The sequence below is a fragment of the Phasianus colchicus genome, chromosome 6, assembly GCF_987193195.1.
Source record: "Phasianus colchicus chromosome 6, bPhaCol1.hap1.1, whole genome shotgun sequence".
Lineage (NCBI taxonomy): Eukaryota > Metazoa > Chordata > Aves > Galliformes > Phasianidae > Phasianus > Phasianus colchicus.
In genome coordinates, this window is record NC_143441.1 from 43,552,286 (window position 1) to 43,572,822 (window position 20,537).

The window sequence follows — 20,537 nt, forward strand, 5'->3', positions numbered from 1 at the left end:
CTCTTTGTAAGGGTAATATTTCACTTAAAATATTGACAGTAACAATATTAGAATATCAGCAATAATCAGTGCTTGTGGTTTGGGACTGTAGCCAAATAATTCTCACTGAATCCCATTTCATTAAGTGCAAAAACAGATTGTTCTGTGGGTTTAGTTCTGGCTCTGAGGAGCTTTTTCTGTAATTTTGGAAGAAGATACCAGGTGCTGAAACAGTCACAAGGAAAGCAGGAAGAAAGGCAAAGTTCAAAAGGTAATAATGTATATCAGGAGCTGCATGCGGAATTGGATTGTTGCAGGCAGTGGGAGAGCTGCTGTATGTCCTTAAAAGCATCATTTCTGCAGCCCAGCCTACATTTGAAGCCTGCATTTATACAGAAACCTGACAGACGCAGCCTTCGAGACATATCTGAGTAGTGAAGATAACTTTTCCTAATTAGTGCCCCCTACCTGCTTTTATTTGAACAGCCTAAGGTGAAAACTTTTGTGCTTTGTGTTATCTGTCTTCTGGTACGTTTCAGCAGCGGTGCAGACTGCTGTATTGACAGCTCTGTTGTACCTGTTCATTGTTCTCATTAACTTCTGTTGAAACCAGTATGAAATGGTGGACAAATCAGAGAAACAATGAAAAATATTCAGCTGAGACTTTTATTCATTCATGTTCTCATTATTTTCTCTTTAAATATTTGAGGAAAATTTAAGAAAAGTGTATTTACATTTCTGTTAACAAATGTTCTTTCTAATATTACCATATTTTATGGACTACACATGGCTAATATCTCCTGCAAAATGGTTTCAGCTTTCCTTATGCAGAACTGAATATTGTAAACATAATACATTAAATAATTAATGGATGCTGATAGATATAATTCTCCATTCTGCTACTGATGCCAAGAATCCTACTATGCTATTGTGATCTGAAATTTGTAGATTGCTGATTACTGTGCTACAAGAGCAATTAGCAGTACCCATTGTGAATGATAATCCCACATTTGACATATTTCAGGATAGAAAGGTACTTACATTCATTCTGGAGTACTTGCTGTAATTATAAAATCATTCATAATTCATAACTGGATCTGCAGTTGAACAGTGCATTTAGAGTTATTCCAAATGGTAAGCAAATAAATTACCACTGAGTCAGCAGGACGACTCATTTTTGAAGTTGTGCAAGTTCCTAAGAACTCTCAGCAGGTGGGACTCTCTCCTCTCTTACGGTGTAATTTGTGTTGCAGGTAACAGTCTGAGGTTTGTGTTGCCGAGATGAGTTATGGCTGAGGGTGTCTAAGTTTTAAATCTGCTCGGGAGGAGTCACCTGTGAACATCTGGCAGCAGAATTTGACCTTTATTTTCAGATGAGCCCTGAAGGACTCTTTGTAGTCACGGTCTTCCACCTGTCATTGTCATAAATAACTTACATTTAGACTATTTCAGGTTTTTAAGAAAAGATAGGAAAGTGTGCTTGTGTCAGAATGCAATCCAAGTAGCTCACCAGAAGAATAATGCTGAGCTAGCTGGAATGAGAAAAACAGGATAAATTGACCTGGGTAGAAAGTATCCCATGGAAGTCATCTATACATTTGGTGTTCAAAAGATTAGAGTTGCTGTAGAGGACTGCTTTTTCATTTTTTGACATTAACAGAGGTCCTGTGAGGATTTAATTGACCTTAGATAAATGACATCAAGAGTCATTAAAATACAGCACCTAAAAATAGCTTTACTTCTAGCCTGTTTATTTCTCTTTACTACATCAAAGTTGAGTAAGAGATACTGAAAAGAGCATCTACTATCATTTTTGCAGTTTACTTACCGAGGTACTCTGTGCATAGCACCTCTGATTAATTTTGCTTAGTGCAACATGCTTGTTTGGTTTTTTTAATTCAGTACTATTTACCTTGACTGATTGACTGATTGATTGACTTGGGTCAGAAATTATTTACAAGCCATAGCTAGGGAAAATGTGTTTGGTAACAGAGTGAGACTGATCTTGCCAAACCTCAAATACTGAGAATTATAGACTGTACAACAGGAGTTTCTCAGTATTCTGTTTTTGGTTAGAGAAGATAAATAAGCCTCTGATGATGCTCTTTTACTTTGTTCCAAAGGAGCTGTCTGAAAAACCACGCCTCAAATACTAAGCAGTATCATTTTAGTGTACAGAATAGAAAACCTGTGTTTTTGTGTCTTACAGGTGTTTCCTATGACCAGTTCTGGTGGCCCTATCACTGAATATCCTTTTATAAGGACTGGACTGCTAGGCTTTATAGGACCAGGTGGACTTGTCTTTGTTATTGGCAAAATGGATGGTTTGATGGTTGTCAGTGGAAGAAGACATAATGCTGATGACATTGTAGCAACAGCACTCGCAGTGGAACCAATGAAATTTGTCTACAGGGGCAGGTTTGATCCTTTTTCTTACTTTAAGTGGAAATCCCTATTTTGCTTAGATTAGATGTAAGTGACCCAAAATGCTCCCTAAAGGCAGTGCCTAATCTGCACAGGGCTTTCTGTCCCTGATAAAATAGGGATGCTGTGAAATTTCTTTGCATTTTCTTTAAATTAATGTTTATATGGCTGGAGGCAGGAGACAGCAGAGGAAAACCTAAGTCATAGCTGAGGTAGACTTAAAGTATTGAAATCCAAAACTGTCACTTTAAAAATTTCCAGTGGAATAACTGCTTAATTCTGAAGTTGTTGCAATTGATTGTTTCTAAGATATGGCTGACCAAGGTGTGTGTGCTGGCAGCTGAATAAAAATTAAAAGCAGCCTTGATGAGACACAAATTTAGTTCTCTTTTTATCCTAAGAAGGTTTACTTCTTGAGCTCTGCTGTTATTGTGGCCTTACTAATGAGTTCAGAACAAGATTCTATATACCTGTTTCAGAAGTTCTCTAAAACTGTTGCTTTTTTCCCTTTAAATAAAATGCTTATGAATGCACCAATCCTCTGAGTAATAAATAACAAAATATTGCTACAGAGAGTTTGTTAGAAGGCAGGATCTTATTGTCCTCTGTCCTAGCAATAAATACTCTTCCTTCCTTCTCTCCTGTAGGATAGCAGTGTTTTCAGTGAGCGTGCTGCACGATGAAAGGATAGTTATTGTTGCTGAGCAAAGGCCAGATTCCACAGAGGAAGACAGTTTTCAATGGATGAGTAGAGTCCTCCAGGTAATGCTCTTAATGTATGTTTGGAAGCTGCTTTTCCATTTTCTAATTTTTTTTTTTAATTGAATATTTAGATCTTCAAAGTAACCTGACGTTTGTGTTTGAGCAATTTTGAGCACTGTTTCAGTCACATTTCCAATTACCTAATAAGCACAAAATTAGCTTCTTCTGGGTGGCAATTCCTGCCCAGACCACATATGTCCAGTGTGTAAAACATAACTAAAATTGTGTAAGAAAGCAGGGATGAATTGAAGCAAGTAATAGCAAAAAGACAGTAGCATGTAGTCATGAGAATATAGTAATTCATTACTACAAAAAGGTGGTGAATGAACGTATGTATACTTACTGTTAAAAGCTAACAAAGTCTTACTAAACAAAGATAGGTAATGTTATGGAGTTGACTTTATCAAAAGTATATATACATAACTGAACTCCAGATCTCCAGATTTCTTTTTAATAAATGGGAAAGAATTATGTGTTTCTAGTGCACTATGGTAAAGTAAATTATTCGAGAAACAATCTAAAAATGACTTTTCTTTCCACTGCAATGAAGGGAAGGGATTGATTAGCTCAGATATAGGCATCTGTGATAAGGTTATCTGCATGAGGACACCTATTGCAAGGAATCCCATTCCAGCTGCCTGGTGAATCACACAAGGCACATAGCACCAGGAGAGAGAATACTCTGAGCATGAAGTTTTCTTATCTTGAACAACATAGCAGATATGGACTCCGTGTAAGTTCTGGCATCTCTAATCAGTTTTCTCAATGAAACAAAAAGGTAAAGATCTCAGGTAATCTATTTACTGCCTGGCTTAAATCATTTCAAAAACGAAGCTATCTCATCTGCAGACATAAATACAAGCAGTTTTAAAAAGCTGACTTGTACCCTTCTCTCAAAATTTAAAGCTTTAGTTTATCAGTGCACATCTCTGTGAAAAGTTGTTCATTATCTTCAGCAATGTGCCAAATTCCAAAATGGGAAAGGTGATGGTTTTGAATGACCAATGAGATTTTATCAGGTTTTGTGCCACAGAGGTAGCTATCAAAGCAGACAGTGTGAAAGTCATGTATAACAGCCCTCATCCCACCAGAGTTGGGCATTCCTCTCCATGCACCTCTAGGAGCCACACTGTGATGTGCTTTAATTAGTTGCTTACCCTATAATAGTTTTCTTTCAAGCTAATGTCAAGTGAGGACCCCTTAACTTACCACTGCTCTTCAGAAACCTACAAATAACATTCTGATTGGGATTTGATGCTTCAGATTTCTGCTGGATCCATGAAACATTGCTTCCTGGCAGTCATGCATATCTAACCATTGCTCATCTTTAATATAGGGGGTATGTAGACCAGCAGTGAGGTGATCCTGTACTGCCTTGAGATCTACCACTACTAAAACTGCAATCATTGTAAAACAAGTAACTGTTTCATTATTCTTTACAATCAAATCAATAAAAATAAAGCAGATAGAAGACAAAAGCAAAACATTATTTAGAATGACTGTAGAAGTAATCAATAATTGATTGGTCTAAACTTAAGTGCATAACTATAAATCATTATTTGATTGTCAGAATATAGATTGCATCTTTAAAGCAAATGTATGCATTCACATATTTCATGGTTAAAAATTAAGATGCAAGTTAAGTCAATTATATTTCTGAACATTTAACTTCTCATTAGAGATGCTGTCTGTGATTTGATTCCCAGTCTGTTTGGATGTCAGAAGTTGTTTTTCTAATTCACTGGCTGCAATTTTTGCACCCAATGTAAGGAAAATAACCAGTTAAAATGTGAATGGAATTAAAATGTAAGAGCATGCATATTCATGTTTAACTAGATGAATTACATAGATACTGAACATGACTGATTTTTTGAAATTGATGCAGTTGACTACACTTTTTAGACAATGAACATGGTTAAAGATTCAGAAATCCTTATTTCTCAAGTTCCCATTCAAAAGATTTTGTTTCAAGTCGGTGCTTGTGTAGTTTTCCCTTATATTGAATAAGTTCCCATTCCTGCCTGAGGATCTTCTAAGAGTAATCAGGGAGCAAACAGTTTTTATCTTGGCGAATTAAAAATTCATGAGCTGCATGCATCAGTAGCTGCGTGTGATACATGTGCAGCATTCACCATTTTTCTTTGCTCCACAGGATGGACCGGATGGTAAGTTGATAGGAGCCCTTTGAACGTTAATTCTGAGAAGTGTGAGGATTCAGATCTGTTTCACATGAGTTCTCAGACATCCTAGTGATAAATCTTCAGGGTACTACCATCATTTGTCTGAGGAGTGCATTTCTTAATAGATTTCCATGTGTTTGGCACTAAGCTTTTGTATGCCTTTTTTATCTTCTGGAATGAGTGTAACAACATCAGTGTTACATTTCCATCCACCTGTTCCCAATGAAAAGAACCTCCTTATCACAGGCACTGCTGAAGTGTCTTTCTACTCTCAGTTAATTATCAGGGTTGTTTAATGCAGCAATTCAGAATAACACGTTTATTATAATGATGAAAAATTAGCCTTTCATTAGAATCGACTTCCTGCTTGTTTTAGGCTATTGACAGTATTCATCAAGTGGGCGTCTACTGCTTAGCTCTGGTACCAGCCAACACACTCCCCAAGACGCCGCTGGGAGGAATACACCTATCAGAAACCAAACAGCTTTTCTTGGAAGGATCGCTGCATCCTTGTAACGTGCTGATGTGTCCCCACACATGCGTAACAAATCTGCCTAAACCAAGGCAAAAACAACCAGGTAAGATGAGTGGGAACAAATGAATTGTGACTTTGTAGTGTGTGCTTATGGTATAGTAAAAAGTGAAATCAAATAACTGTTAATGTAGGTGAGAATCAGCTCCATCAGCTGTTCACGTTAAGAACACTAGGCAGAATCTATGAAGAATATGTTCAGAAGGAAAAATGCTGTAAAACTCTCTATTAGTAAAGGTGAAATTTTTGCTGCTCTAAAAGGCACTACTTTTGACCACAGCTGAAGTTCTTCACATTGTCCTGGTCACTTGTGTCTGAAGTATATGAACTGAGGCTGAAACAGAAAAACAGCCTCTGAATAAGCCAAGTTTATTAAACAGAAGTAGAGAGAAAGAAGATAGTTGACAGTAAATAACAAAGTTAGAAGAACAACAAGTAGTTAAAAACGGATTGTGAATCAAGTGAAACCAAGAATTTGGATAAGTTTTTTTTACCTCAGGAGGGAGGTTCTGCATTATTTTTACAGTAGGTATATCTGAGGGGAAATCCAAATTAGTTTAAGATGAGCACTGCAGTTAAATATATATATAGTAGAGATGGGGTGAATCCAGACCTGTCTTCCAGGTACATCAACCAAAATTTGTATCAGCAGAGATACGCTCAAGATTTTGTGCTGTGGATAGCAATGAGGAAAATTTGTAGTACAAAAGAAATACAAATAATTTCCATCCACAAGCAAAAAATTTTTATTGCATTTAACATATCTCTGATTTATTCTAGAAATTGGCCCTGCCTCTGTGATGGTGGGGAACTTGGTCTCTGGAAAAAGAATTGCACAGGCCAGTGGTAGAGATTTGGGGCAAATAGAAGATAATGATCAAGCCAGAAAGGTAAGTAGAACTTTTCTAATATGTCTTCTATTCAGTTAATTGGCAACAGGAGACATAGCAGTACATAGATCATATTATTATTTCAGAATTGGTTTATTACATGTTAATACTAACAAACTAACACGTTTTAAGACACACTTTACAGATAAATATAAAATACATGAGAGGAGATCACTGCTTTTCACGTGTATGTGTTGTTTTACTGGGATACATGGGACAACAGAAAATACATGGTAGAATGTGGTAATGGGTCTTTTGTCAGTAATCACCCTATATTATGTCATCATTACTAGGTAGAGTGGAATCCAAGGAATCTAATTTGCATATATGGTCATGACTTTTTTTTTTTTTAGTTATTATATTAATTCTGTTTCAATTCAGCTCTTTTGGAAGCCTATGTGAATAATAAAATTAACAAATTCTAAACTGTATCTGCCTATGTATCTGTTTGTGTATTTAGTAAGAAATTTTGTATTTAGTATTACAGTATCATATGTATTTAATATTATAGTAAGAAAAAAGAGTACAATTAAGAACAAAAATTGTGCTTAAATTCTGAGAGATTAGTAAGAAGTTCTTTATTGTTTTGAAAATATATGTAGAATTTATCACCATCTCAGCAGTGACCTAAGTTCCAGAGAGGCCTCTCTTGCTGCATCAGAACACCTTGCTATAAATGTGTGATGATAAGAGAACCAATTCATGTTTAGCATTTCATAGTTACCGACATAAAACTTAGAATATAAATAGGAAAGATAAATTCACAAAAAATGTGTTTTTTTAAAGCTGAGAAATTATTTAGTGCCATGACTGTCACTCTTCTTTCTTTTAGTTCCTCTTCCTCTCAGAAGTTTTACAGTGGAGAGCTCAGACCACTCCTGACCATGTGCTTTACACACTACTTAACTGCAGGGTAAGCAGTGCAGACCGGTGCTCTGACAAGCTGCAATGTGGCAAGTGACATGCTGGTGTTCCAACTGCACCTGCTTGCACTGTGTCTGGACGTGGCTCTTTCTGTTTCTTTTTCCATTAATACCCAGCTGCTATATTTATTATCCATGGAGGCAGAGAGGAAAAGAGAATAATAATTGCCAAATGTCAAAATACAAATTGCTTTTGTATCAGGCACCCCATCTTATACATTTCTTATTTCTTTTTCAACACATACCTGTGGGTGAGCTGCAACTGCAAATCTTTTTCAATACTCTTTATTCTGATACCAAAGAGTAATCCTTAGTACTGCTCACAGTCTTGGTTTCTAATTTGAAAAGCACAAGCTTGATGAAATCAAAGCACTTTTTCTACATGATTATTTGTTTTGAGACTGGCCCATCTGCAAGGAGATGCAAGAATGGGGAAAGGAGTTAAAGAGAAGAGATGTGTTCAGAATCCAGCCAGGTCTGCAGAGGATCACTTGTGCATCTCTCTGCATAGCTTGATGTCAGCCTGCCGTAACATTTCATTGACTATCAAAAATGAATGACTTCATATCAAAAGGTACAGAGCTCAAGTTTACTAAGAAAGGATGATGACAGGCTTCCTAGGCAAGTGTAGATGACAAACCTGTAATTCCCAAGACCACTGCAGAGCAGGAAAGCCTGATTTCAAACCACCCTGCCTTAGTGCCTATAGACATATCTGTCAAAACTGGGAAACATATCTAGTATGTGAGTGTCTTATGGAAAGGAAGGGCTTGAGGTATTCACCTGTGCCACCTGGAATAACTGGCATTTGTTCTTAGCCTGTATGATACCTGAACAACTTAGGTGGCATAATAAACCTCCAGCAATTTGTGAACATCTGCTAGATGACCAGTTGTACTTACAGGATATGCTCCCATGGCCCATATTACAGTGGTGGTATGGAAGTTCAGTTTGAGGTTACAAATGAATCATTAAGCTAATTTGTTTTAATTCAGAGCAGTAGCTAGTGTTATGTGAAGATTTCCATTTTTTACAGACAATGGTGAAGTAGTAATTGAGTTATCTGCAACAAAGCAGAAAAGTTGAGAGAGAATGCTGTTCATAGATGCACTATTACAATGCTGAATCAGTGGGTTGTTCTGTCCTGTAAGTGAGGAGCAGAGATGCTATGAGAAAGAAACCGTGCTGTCCCATTTCCTCCACACAGGCTGCTGCTTTTGAGCTTTAAGTAATGCCAGACTTTGCATGCTGGCAGAAGGGCTCAGACAGTGGGAGGGAAGGATACAATGTGGAGAGTGAGAATTAATGAAATAACTGATTGTTCCTTAGAAGTGAAAAACAGTTCAATTTTGAGATTCAGTTTCTCTACTCCTTTAATACTCCCAGTGTGGAGTATGTCCTCTTGTGAAATTTGAGAGGTTTGTTGTTTTATGGAGAGATTCAATGTCTAATGGAAAGGAGTGACGGGGCTGGTGAGTTTTAGCCAAAACAAATTTTATTACCCATCTTGAATCTTACTTCTTTTGTAATTTTTCCCTTTCTGTCTACCTTGCATCTTGTATGTAGACACTGTTCTCAAACATCCAGACATCTCGCAGTTCATGACTAATAGAAATTCACTGAGATCAGAGATTTCCTGTAACCCAAGCATTCTGAGAAATTAGATTTCTAACTTAGCGTGGTGCCCTGTTTTTATGTATGGGTTTCAGGTTTGAAACGCAGAGGGAACAGTTATCTCTGCTCACCCACGATTCTTCACCAACAGCAGAATTCTTCCCGGCACTTCATATAAATACTGCCTTTCTTCCTGTGCACCTGCAGCAAGTGCCAGAGTTCTTAAATGAACTTTGCCCAAATATGTCTGATTTGCAGCAATTCCCTTTCTATGTCAGTAAGGCTTGTGGTTCTGGTGTACGTGGGGAAGCAAAAGGGTCCATCTCCCCATGACTACTGAAGCAGGAAATGTCTTCAAAGAAGGAAGTGAATGCAAGTACATTCCTACTGGAATGTCTGCTGTGAGCAACTACTCAGATGTTGGATTGCTTTGGCCACGTCTAGGGCTGGTCATGGTTGCATGTGCCCTTAGGAAAAGTGCTCGTAGTTGAACTATCCAGAAAACCAATTAAAATTGCCTGAAATGCATCTTTTTTTCCTGTTATCTTGAGCTCTTTCTTGACAGTGTTTGAGGTGTGATGTTTCTAAATGCCAAGTGGTGCATGATAACATGCTGTGACCCTACTTCCAGATCTTTCTCCAGCTGCTCTCTCTCCTCTCTGAAGCTTGTGATCAGTATGTACTGTGGTGGTATGAGGGACAGTGCTGACGAATAGAAATCAGCAGTCAAGCCAAATCCTTAGCATTTCTTGCCCTGTTTTAATGTAATTCAGAGAATATTTCTGTAAAACGGAAGACCTTACTACTATCACAATACAGTGTTTTCTTAATTGTGTTGCATTGCACTTTTGACGCACTGATCTTTTAGAAGAATATGTTAGCTTTTATTTTTCTATCAGTTTATTCACCTTCTCTTTTTCAAGTGCTTGTGATATGTGCTGGATGTATCAGAGCAGTGATGCAGACTGAAATCCTTTCTCCCCAGAGGAGGTACAGCAGAGCATCCTTTTCCCATACGGCCCCATCTCTTTACTTCAGCCCAGATCTGGCCTGACCAGCTCTAGCAGCAGTCAGACTCCTGATTGCTCATTCATTCTTTGTCTTCTCTTCAGAGTTGTGAGCTCTTGCAGTGAATTCTGTGATACATACATATATATATCTCTGTATGTATGCATGTATTTATCTCTCCAGAGAGTGCAAGAATTCAGTTGAAAACACTATGTCTGTTTGATAATTTTAAGACAGTGCTATCTGAATTGCCAAACTCTGAATTTTTTATTTATTTATTTGTTTTGGCTTACTGACCAGAGTTATTTAAATTCAATAAATGTCTTTTCTCTTTCATTTATATGCATGTGCTTAGCTTTTGTTCTAGACTAATTCTTTTCCCCTGTCACAAAGTATTGTTTTCTCTGATGCCTTTTGTCTCATCTTTGAAAGTATTTCCCCTGTGCCATTTGGCTTCATTCCAAGGTGCAGACAATGAGATGCAATTTTCAGGATTACTCTCCACAGATTCTCTGGATTGCAGAAAACCACAAAAGCATTTTCCTGGCTGTAGCAGGAATGCTGCACGTGTAGCAAGAGGAGTACGGTTTACGTGAGCATGACATTGGCATGCTACTGTGACTTCCTTGGTTAGAAAGGCAGCACTTTTGAGGACTCTAAGTACAGAGAGAGGAATGGAGAATGTTCCTTTCCTTGACAAACATCCTTTTTCCCTCCGGCTACAGTTTGGCATAAGACTGAAAGTTTCCTTATTTAAGGTGACTGTGTGACATATTGTGGCTTTAGGAAACTGCAGCACCTTGTCCAGTAGCTTCTACACTGCAGAGGAGAACAAAGATGAATGCAGTGCATTGTCTTCTGTGACATTTATCTTTCTTCCTCTGCAGGGAACAATAGCCAACTCATTAACGTGTGTCCAGCTACATAAGCGAGCAGAGAAGATAGCCGTCATGCTGATGGAAAGGGGGCATCTGCAAGATGGAGACCATGTGGCTTTGGTTTACCCACCAGGTAAAGAACCATCTTCAACACCTTGATGCTCCCAAAAGGTTATCGTGAGCCTGTAGAACAGTGCAGCACAGGTGTTACCAGCCTGTGAAGCAGGTGAAATGGCAAAACACAAAATGTTTGTCTTATGCGCATTTCTCTGAACTTAGTCAAATATATTTAAAAGATTTTCTCTTCATGTATGTGTATGACCATAGATACTATATACTATGGGTTCAGATTAAGTGGTACTTTTAAAACCCCTCTCATAAATATTCAAATCTAAACAGTAATTCACTTCTTTGGTGTTAGTTTGCTAGAAACACACTGTTTTATAAGCACATGGTTCCGCTAAAATATTCCATCTGTTGAGTGTTCTTAGGTTCACCTATCAAATTCCCTTTTGAAAGTACTGCATTTCATGAGGATAAAGCAACAAATACCTGGGAAGTAATCTACCTTATTAGAGCAGAAATATGATAAATAGCAGATGATTAAGAAATACCCAAAAATAATCAGTAGTTTGTATGTATGTAGATCATTAACCTACCCAGCTCTGTGGTTTGAATTTTTCTACTTTGACATAAGGACTTTAAGCTTGTATTAACCTACACTATCTTTGACATTTGTTTAAAATTGTTTCTGATCTAGTACTGATCTTTTATCTTTAACATTTTGTATGTCTTGATGAAATAAACAGCCTCATTTTAAGTCTGAATTGTGATATTTCAGTAGAAAGAGACTGTAAGATAATGGTTAAACCATTATCATTTTTAAGTGATTTCTCAATGGTTAATATGAGGAAACCTTTTCCACAAAAGAAATGTGTGTTTTAAACTTAAGGTTTTATTTCCTGCATTTCACTTGCCCTCCGTAAATCATAGGTTTACTGTTCCTCTGATACTATCTGTACTCCAGATCTATTTCTTGTGGGAGAGTAAAACAGTCCCCGTTGTTATCTTGGCACAGCCTGAGTACAGAACGAAAGAACCATTGAACAGAAGTCACAGGGTCTTTGTGCTATTGTCAGCTAAGCTTCTTTCTGTGGCCTGAAGTGTCTGCAGTCTGACACCTGCAGTCAATATTTATATAGAGGAATGCTTAGTTTTATGTTAGGAGCAGGGATTCAAAGCCAAGGCTCCATTTTTGATTCTGAAATTTCAGGTTAAGTCAAAGCTGTATGTCTGAAGTTAAAAGTGGCACGAGAAAGAAAATGTCTAATAAATCTTCAGATGTTCCTTATACAACTGATAGGAACAAACATAATACTCCCTTATCCTTTTGCTGGGACACCCCCCTTCTTGAAACTCATTTGTGTGTAAGTGAAATTTAGGAAGATAATTCATCGGTAGAAATCAGTCTTTTTACCAGTTACTTCCTGGTCATATAAGTAGAGCTCACCAAAATGATGATATCTGGCTTCAGTTTTGTGTGTCATCACTGGTTTTTCATGCTCAGGAGAACAGTGCAATTGAAAGTAATCAGTGAAGCTGAACGAATACTGACAAGGGACTGAAAAAGAAGTCTGTTAAAGGACTTAGTCACACATTTAACCTTCTGAGTTGAATCCCAAATAATATTTATGCTGACATAGATGTCTGTGATTAAATGATTTGATTTTCAGGGGAGGATTTTTGTTTTGTTCTTCATGCAGGAATAGACCTGATTGCTGCATTTTATGGTTGCCTGTATGCAGGCTGTGTGCCAATAACAGTTCGACCTCCGCATCCCCAGAACATAGCAACGACGTTACCTACTGTGAAGATGATTGTGGAGGTGAGCAGGCATCTGAAAGTGCACTAACAGATGAAATGGGCAGTGGGCTTGTGTAGTATTTGGGAACAGTATAATGGGTTACTGTTAAATGGGTGATAATGAGTTACAGTTAAATAGATGATATTATAGATTGAAGGGTTGTATTCCTTCCAGAATTCCAAGATTTCAGTGTGCTTCAGAGTCAACACTGTTTGACAGCATGCAACCTCCTGACTTCCACAGTCAATGTTTTACTACACCATCCAGGAAATTTAGCAATATGCCAAGCATGGTAGGGTTCCCCACTTGGCAATGCTACATTCAACATCGATAAAAGTCCCAGTGGAAAAGCTTTTCCCAATGGAAAGCTTAGCTTGGCTCATACTGAACTCTGCAAACCCAAATTGCAGTTTGAAGCAATTACAAAGTTATGTTGTGCAGATATTGGTGGGTGGTTCTACTTTTGTCTGGGGAAGTATTACTCTGGCTTTTTATTTAATACTTTATTTTGGTATTTTGGCTTCATCTGATCACATTTTATCTTTGATACTAATAAGTAATTGTGTTCCTAATCTGTTGAATGGAATTCTAATCTCTGACATTACAGAAGTTAAAACAAATTTGATTGTATTGATAATTTCAACTAGAGATAGTTATAATTTGGTTCTTTCCTCACTGTGTCAGATGCCTCAAAATGTCAGTAGAGGTATGAGAAAATGACCTGTTGTCTTCAGGATTCTCATTATTTGGTGTTTTGCCACTTGGCGTTTTTAAGCATCAGCTGTTAAAGTCATATAAAAGCTGTTAAAGTCATATAAAATGAGTTATATTGTTTCTCCCATTTCTCCTTTGATGTTTAATAGACGAACCAGGCCTGACTGGTTTCTCACTGAATCAAGTAGGGCAGGTCTAAGCTGACTTGCAAGCATTGTCTCTTCAAGACTTAAAGTCAAGACTGACTATAAATAAAATATTGGAAATTATTAGTGATATTAATGCCAATCTTAAAAAACTTTCAACTCTGTTTTGCACAATTTTTTCTTTCATTTTGGAGTGGGATAACCTTGTGGAAATTAAAATACTGAGTTTTTACAATCGGAAAGAAATATTCTTGTAGTTGCTAATAAGATTTTTTTTAAAAAGGAGATCAGCTTCAGCATGAATCATCTAAAATTCAGAGCAGATGGTAGTTACAGTAAATTCTCCCTTTCTTAATGCAACTTGCACAATTTTTGGTCTAGTGTTACTTTTGACAATATCAGAAGAATTCCCAATGCTTTATCACCAACACTAGAATCAGGAATATATGGCTAACATAAAATTGACTAAAGATAGTAAAAATGCTCATATAAGTGTCAGGCTAGGTTTTGGTTTATGTTAAAATATTGTTTATAAACCAAGATATATTATCATGATATAGGAAATGTTCTGGTCACAGTCTTCTGTACTGGCATCCTGGGTTGATAAGTGATATAATGCACTGGAAAAGCTGCATTCTCACTGTTAAGGTGCCTTTAGTTTCATTACAGTACTCTGCTCAAAGTGGAATTTTAATGTAATTTGTAAAACTCGTATGGCTTTGTCTGCTTTGTGAGCTGAATTTTTTGTGGATCTTTCCACCTCCTGATTAGAAAATATAAGACTACTATATCTGTGTCCTGTTCCGACACAAAACAAATCATGGTCTTGCTCATTTTTTAGAAGAATTAATCAGCATCCCATTGTGTTATTATTTGTTTGTTAAATTCCTAGGTGAGCCGCTCTGCTTGCTTAATGACTACACAATTAATATGTAAATTGTTACGGTCGCGAGAGGCAGCAGCGGCAGTGGATGTCAGAACGTGGCCTCCAGTACTAGATACAGGTGAGTGCCAAGGCTAAGGCTCTGCTCTCTTTTTGTCATTATTTGTCAAGCATTGAGAGGTCTTTCTGTCACTGGAGTAAGATACGTCCATTCATTCTTTATTTTCACTAGATGACTTGCCAAAGAAACGGCCTGCACAGATCTACAAACCTTCAAACCCTGAAACGCTTGCTTACCTAGACTTCAGTGTCTCCACAACTGGAATGCTAGCAGGGGTAAAGGTAGGAGCTTCTTTTAACAGTTGGCATTCCTGCTCCCATGCGTGGCTGGCAGGTAGTAAGTACATCGCTGCATATTTGTAAATTCTATTGATTTTTGGTAATAGAAGTTGAATTGCTTCCTCCCTTACAGTCATTATTTGATTACTTTAAATTGGTTTTATTGGCTTTTCCATATAGCTATCCAGTCTGCAGGAAGTTTTTAGCTCTTCTCCTGCTCTGGCATGCCTGCAGATAGCCTAATAGCTTGTCTGCCTGAAATATACTTTAACAGAAGCATCTATTCGTTCTATTTTATGAAGGAAATGAGATTTGGTCATCCCTCTTCTAACTTGCTGCAGTACCCATCTATTGTTTGTTCCTCATTGCAGCCTAACTGCTGGCCATTGGTTTGAATATTCTCTTCTTCATTTAATTATGGGAACTGTTACATTTCTGGTATATTTACCTTGTAAAACATTATTGTAATCAGCAAACAATGTGTTTATGTATTTGCTTGATAAACTTTGGCATGTTGAGATCTTTAAATCTCTATTCTGACATTTCCTCCAACATTTCAACACAGTTTATCAAAGCTGATTTTTCTGGCTTGTAACATGTATTATTCCAATGTTGGTTTCAGCAATGCAGGCAGAGGTAGAATTCCTCTCGTATTATTTATTATCTGTTACTTCCTTACTCCTATCTGTTGCATATCCAAGGACTGTGATGACTTTGACATCATCCATCTATTTTCAGAAACTGTAAACAAACAAAACTATAAAAAAGAAAGCTTTATTTACCCAGTTCTTAGATGAAAAATTTGAAGCACAAAGTGAAGTGATCTGCCCAGGGTTGACTAATGGCTAATGGCTGAGCTGGCTAATGGTTATGTATCAGACGCTCCTAGAAGTTTGATATCATCTAACTTGAGATCATGAGCTACTATACCTACTAGACATGGACTAGTCCTTGAGCTCCTCAATACTCAACAGATAGGAGCAGAGACTTTCAGAGCATAATTCCTCTGGTTTATTTGACCATCTATTTTTGAATGGGGGTGAATGTCATTTAAGTCTTCATTTCCTCAACAGGGAGTCTTAAATGATTGTTTGAGACATTCTCATCTATATTAAATCATATCTGAATTCCACCTTATCACACCTGTGGAACTGACTACTAATTATACAAAGTCAATATTGGGAGAGCTTTAAAGATAGTCAGGGCTAGGGCAAGGTGAAGAACTTAATGTGGCTAAAAGGAAATACAGATAAATATCTCATGGAATTCTTGATTAGCCCCAGATATCTGAGTCATAAACCCTCCAAATTGCTAAATCAGCAAGTTTATATAAATAGTGCCATCAACTAGATCATTGCCAGTGATAAATTAATTATGGATGGATCACCAGAGGCCGCAAGGCTTGTCTTAATGCAGTGGTGATTAATCAAAAACAATGGCTAAACAATTTACATGGCTTCTGAAAAGCTGTTAGATGTTTTATAGTCACTTTGGAAGTAGTAAATTCCATGTAGGTTTGCTCTCAACTTTTTCCCTAGCTTGAACCCACTAAGGTGTAAAAAATCACAGAATAACAGCAGTTGTTTTCCCGCAGAGTTCAGTTTAATCCTCTGTGGAAAAAAATGATCTTGATTGAGCTAGAGAAGAATTAATCTCCAAACTGCAGTCATTCAGTGTGGACACCTGTTTTGAGCTGGTCATAGTGCATCATTTTGGAGCATGTCCAGCTTCAGTTATGGCATTCACAGACAGCAGAGAAAAAGTCACTTCTTGAGTGACTTTATTCTATTTATTAAGGACCAAATAAATTTTACCTATCAGGTGCTTGATCTCCTCTGCTGACTGTGATAGTGTTTAAGGAAACTAGGCCAATATGTAGCAGAGATCAAAAGTTAGATGAATTAAATCCTATCTAGGCTGTCCTTCTAACACAGGTGTGCTTCTGGTTATTAGCAGAGAGGACAAGAATTAAAATAAGTTATTATGTTCCCACTGTAGTTTGAATTTCTAAGCCAGAATGGGTGAGTCTGTGGGAAACATCCTAACACAGTAGGTGTTGTCAGTAAGGAGATTTAAAATTACTAGAAAGAGTGCATCAGAAAAATATCTTTTTGATGGGTGTTTTTGTTTCTTTTTTTCACTGGCTTTATCTTGGAGAGCTCTCAAGATTAAACAAAGAAACAAAAAGCCTGTTTCTCAGCTAGGAGCTGGTTAACAAGAATGTTTACTGTCTATTGGAGGCTGCTGAATGATTTGCTTCTTACTACCATTTTGCATACAAAAACCTCTCTAATTTAAGAAGTGTATTGACAATATTCTGTCGTTATTGTATAAGTATGTACTTTGAAATATATGACTGAAGATCAACAGAGTACTTCAAATTACATTCGTGTCCTGCAGTCATTCATTCCTTTGTTCCTCCAGAAAGTTTAGCTCATTATCATTAGGTTTGCATACAGCTTGAAGCGCATCTTTAAACCACACACAGCTTTCTCCCTCAGTCACTTCAAAATTGTCATTCTTTCTGTCTCTCCATCCCTGTCATGGTTATTTGGATGTCCTCTTGAAGGAAAGTTTGTTTTCTTAGTTATAAATTACATGTGTATTTACACTGAGGACAAAGTCAATATCTGTTTTCTTCGTCCTGTAACTGATTTAAACACTTAGCTCAGTTTGGGAATGAGTCTTCTGAATGATATAGTTGATCATTTTAATTACTTTTCTATTGTCTTTCAGATGTCTCATGCAGCCACTAGTGCCTTTTGTCGTTCTATTAAGCTGCAGTGTGAGCTTTATCCCTCCAGAGAAGTTGCTATCTGTCTGGATCCGTACTGTGGACTTGGGTTTGTCCTCTGGTGCCTCTGCAGGTGAGGTTTCTTCTCAATCTTTTGAAATATCACTTCCATAGTACTATAACACAACAATCAGGAAAGGATGAACAGGTAGTACCTCTGGGAATAACACAGGCAATTAGAAGCTGAATGGAGAATGCTGTATGGAGAATACAGTTGCCTTGAGTGGGGCATGGCTGTAGGTATTTAAGGCTGAGGAGTGCAGAGCATCAGCGTGCCTGTTCATTGAACTCCTGCTGTTTTCCTGCTCTCTCTTCCAGGTCTGACTAGTTTTATTTGATGAAGACAGTACTTTACCAAGGTAGTTTTAAGGAAGTGGCTTCCTGGTTTCCTCTTTTTCAGTCTGTAATCTGAAAGCACAAGTGGATATTGGAGGACTTCCTCATTTGTGAGACATATGGATGTGATTTTTTATAGAGTTGTGTAAGAGTGTTTTATTACAGAAGGTACTTCTATGGCAACAGCAAAGCTATAAAAATATTTCTAGTTAAATGTGAATCAGCTTTTTTATGAAGAGGAATTTTAGAAATTTAACAATTCTGTCAATCTTTATGCTCCAGGGAGGTTACAGTTCAGCACTGAAAGCAGTTCCATTGATTTTTTTAATTCTTCTTCTTTTGATTTTTCTAAGATAGCTGACTTGATGTAGAGGCAGAAAGGACAAGCTATGGGAATGTTAATGGAGCACAGTTTTATGAAGACATAGTAGAGGCTGTAATAGTCCAGCATCTTTATCCATGGAAATTTCTTTGGTATTAACAGTACTGCTGGTTTTAGTTACTGAAATTAAGATAACCCAAGGGCAATAAAAGTATTGCAGCTCTGGATAAGCATTTTACCAATTTAATACATATTTGAAAGAAACATTATCTATGAACTGCTACAGCAATTTATTTTCAGCAAGTATTGCTCATTTAAAAGCACTCTATTGGCATTATCATTGCCCTTGCCTTTTAAACATTTGTTATTAAGTATGAAGTGGGCCAAAGCTTAACAGTATTTATTATCCTATTCATTCTTGATCAGTAGTCTTTAATTTAAACTATACTTGCCCTAATACTATTTTTTGTTTTGAAAAAGTGTTATTCCCGTTTCTTGTTTTTGTAGTACAAAAATACTGAAGATTCAAAAAAACATTTCTACAATGTTGAGATTTTAATTAAATCACTCTATAAATTAATTTTAAAAATATATTTTGAAGTTAGCTGCATATTTATTCTATAGTTTCATGTGTCAGCACTGTTAGGCCTTTCCTGTGCTGAGCTGTCAGATTCATTGGCAAAGCTAAAGAGATGCATTCAGTGAGTTAAGACCATGAAAGGACTGTAGAGCGCTATGGGACAATTCAGCTAAGGAGAATGGGGTAATGTGTAACATGGAATATCCAGTAATAACATCTATGTAACATCATTATATAACCATAGAGCACAGATAAATGTTGATGTGCCAAAAAACTGAGTACGTTGTGGTGTCTGCAAAACTTATCAATACAGAAATTGTTTATTCCATAGAACAGTATTTGGAATGAGCAAGCATTTGCTGTCCTTAGGTCCTTACCAATAATGATAATGTCAGCCTTTTGCAGAATTTTGACCATGAACAAGGCAGCAGACCTCTGGGAGAAAGAATCGAGGTCTGTGGTATTCTATAAAATAGAAGATTTCATACCATTTTCAAAGATAAGAAAGGAAAAGAAGGAGCTGAAGGAACTGAAATCAGGGCAACACTCTAATCTTGTGAACCATTGTGTCAATCTCTTCTTTGTCACTGATTCTTTTCCTGTAAAACCAGAAAGATTGCAGGCTGCTTGAACTGTGACTGTCATTTAGAGAAAGTTGACATCAGATACGGCTTCATTAATTCTTCTTACAAACTTAATTTCCATTTCATTACTATTTTAGAAATGGATATTATTTGATGTGTTCTGTAATAGCAAAAAAATACAACCTGGAGCTTATTAGAATCTTACTTTCTATAACTTAAAACTTTGCAACTTAGCATTTTAATCTTTGTAGTTTGCCATATCAAAATACTTTCCAACGTTTTTCAGCCCAGATTCTACCTCAGAGAATTCTACTGGAAAGCTAAGGTTGTCTGTCACCAGTCCCATTAGCTAAATTAATACTTCTTGTGGCACATGGAAACGAAGTAAGATCTTCAATTTTTCATCAGCTGTGGGGTTTTGAGAGTTAAATAGGAACTTTTTGTTTTAGGAACCCAGCAGGAAGAGAAAGCAACCAACTCTAGTGATTGCAGATAAAATGAGGAGTACATTTGAATCCCTTTGTTAACTAGACTGAAGGAAGCATTGACTGAGCAATGAAAGAAAAACTCATGTTTTGTCCTTATTGTAGGTGCTTAAACACTGTTCTGGCCTGCTACTATGCAGTGCCCCAGAATATACTGATCTGTGAGGTCAGAGCTGCTTAGGAAAGCTGTTGGAGCATGGAGCCAGCTCTTTGGTAAGTTTGGAATATATTGCATAGTTTTGCAAAGTTTTTTAAGATTTATTTATTATTTTATGGCCTAAAAGGTATAAAATAATAAAG

At 37.0% G+C, this 20,537-nt stretch overlaps 1 protein-coding gene across 6 annotated transcripts in view; it reads left to right on the forward strand.

Annotated features, from left to right (window-relative positions):
* DIP2C (DIP2 acetate--CoA ligase C (putative)) overlaps positions 1 to 20,537 on the forward strand; it is a 292,787-nt gene that overhangs the window by 228,161 nt on the left and 44,089 nt on the right. For all 6 annotated transcript variants that reach the window (XM_090143116.1, XM_090143115.1, XM_090143117.1 and 3 more), the window contains 10 exons: positions 2,189 to 2,397; positions 3,051 to 3,165; positions 5,722 to 5,923; positions 6,658 to 6,767; positions 7,600 to 7,680; positions 11,200 to 11,323; positions 12,954 to 13,075; positions 14,807 to 14,918; positions 15,030 to 15,139; positions 17,873 to 18,003. In XM_090143116.1, coding sequence (XP_089999242.1) covers positions 2,189 to 2,397; positions 3,051 to 3,165; positions 5,722 to 5,923; positions 6,658 to 6,767; positions 7,600 to 7,680; positions 11,200 to 11,323; positions 12,954 to 13,075; positions 14,807 to 14,918; positions 15,030 to 15,139; positions 17,873 to 18,003 — 1,316 coding nt within the window. The remainder of the gene's footprint in view (positions 1 to 2,188; positions 2,398 to 3,050; positions 3,166 to 5,721; positions 5,924 to 6,657; positions 6,768 to 7,599; positions 7,681 to 11,199; positions 11,324 to 12,953; positions 13,076 to 14,806; positions 14,919 to 15,029; positions 15,140 to 17,872; positions 18,004 to 20,537) is intronic.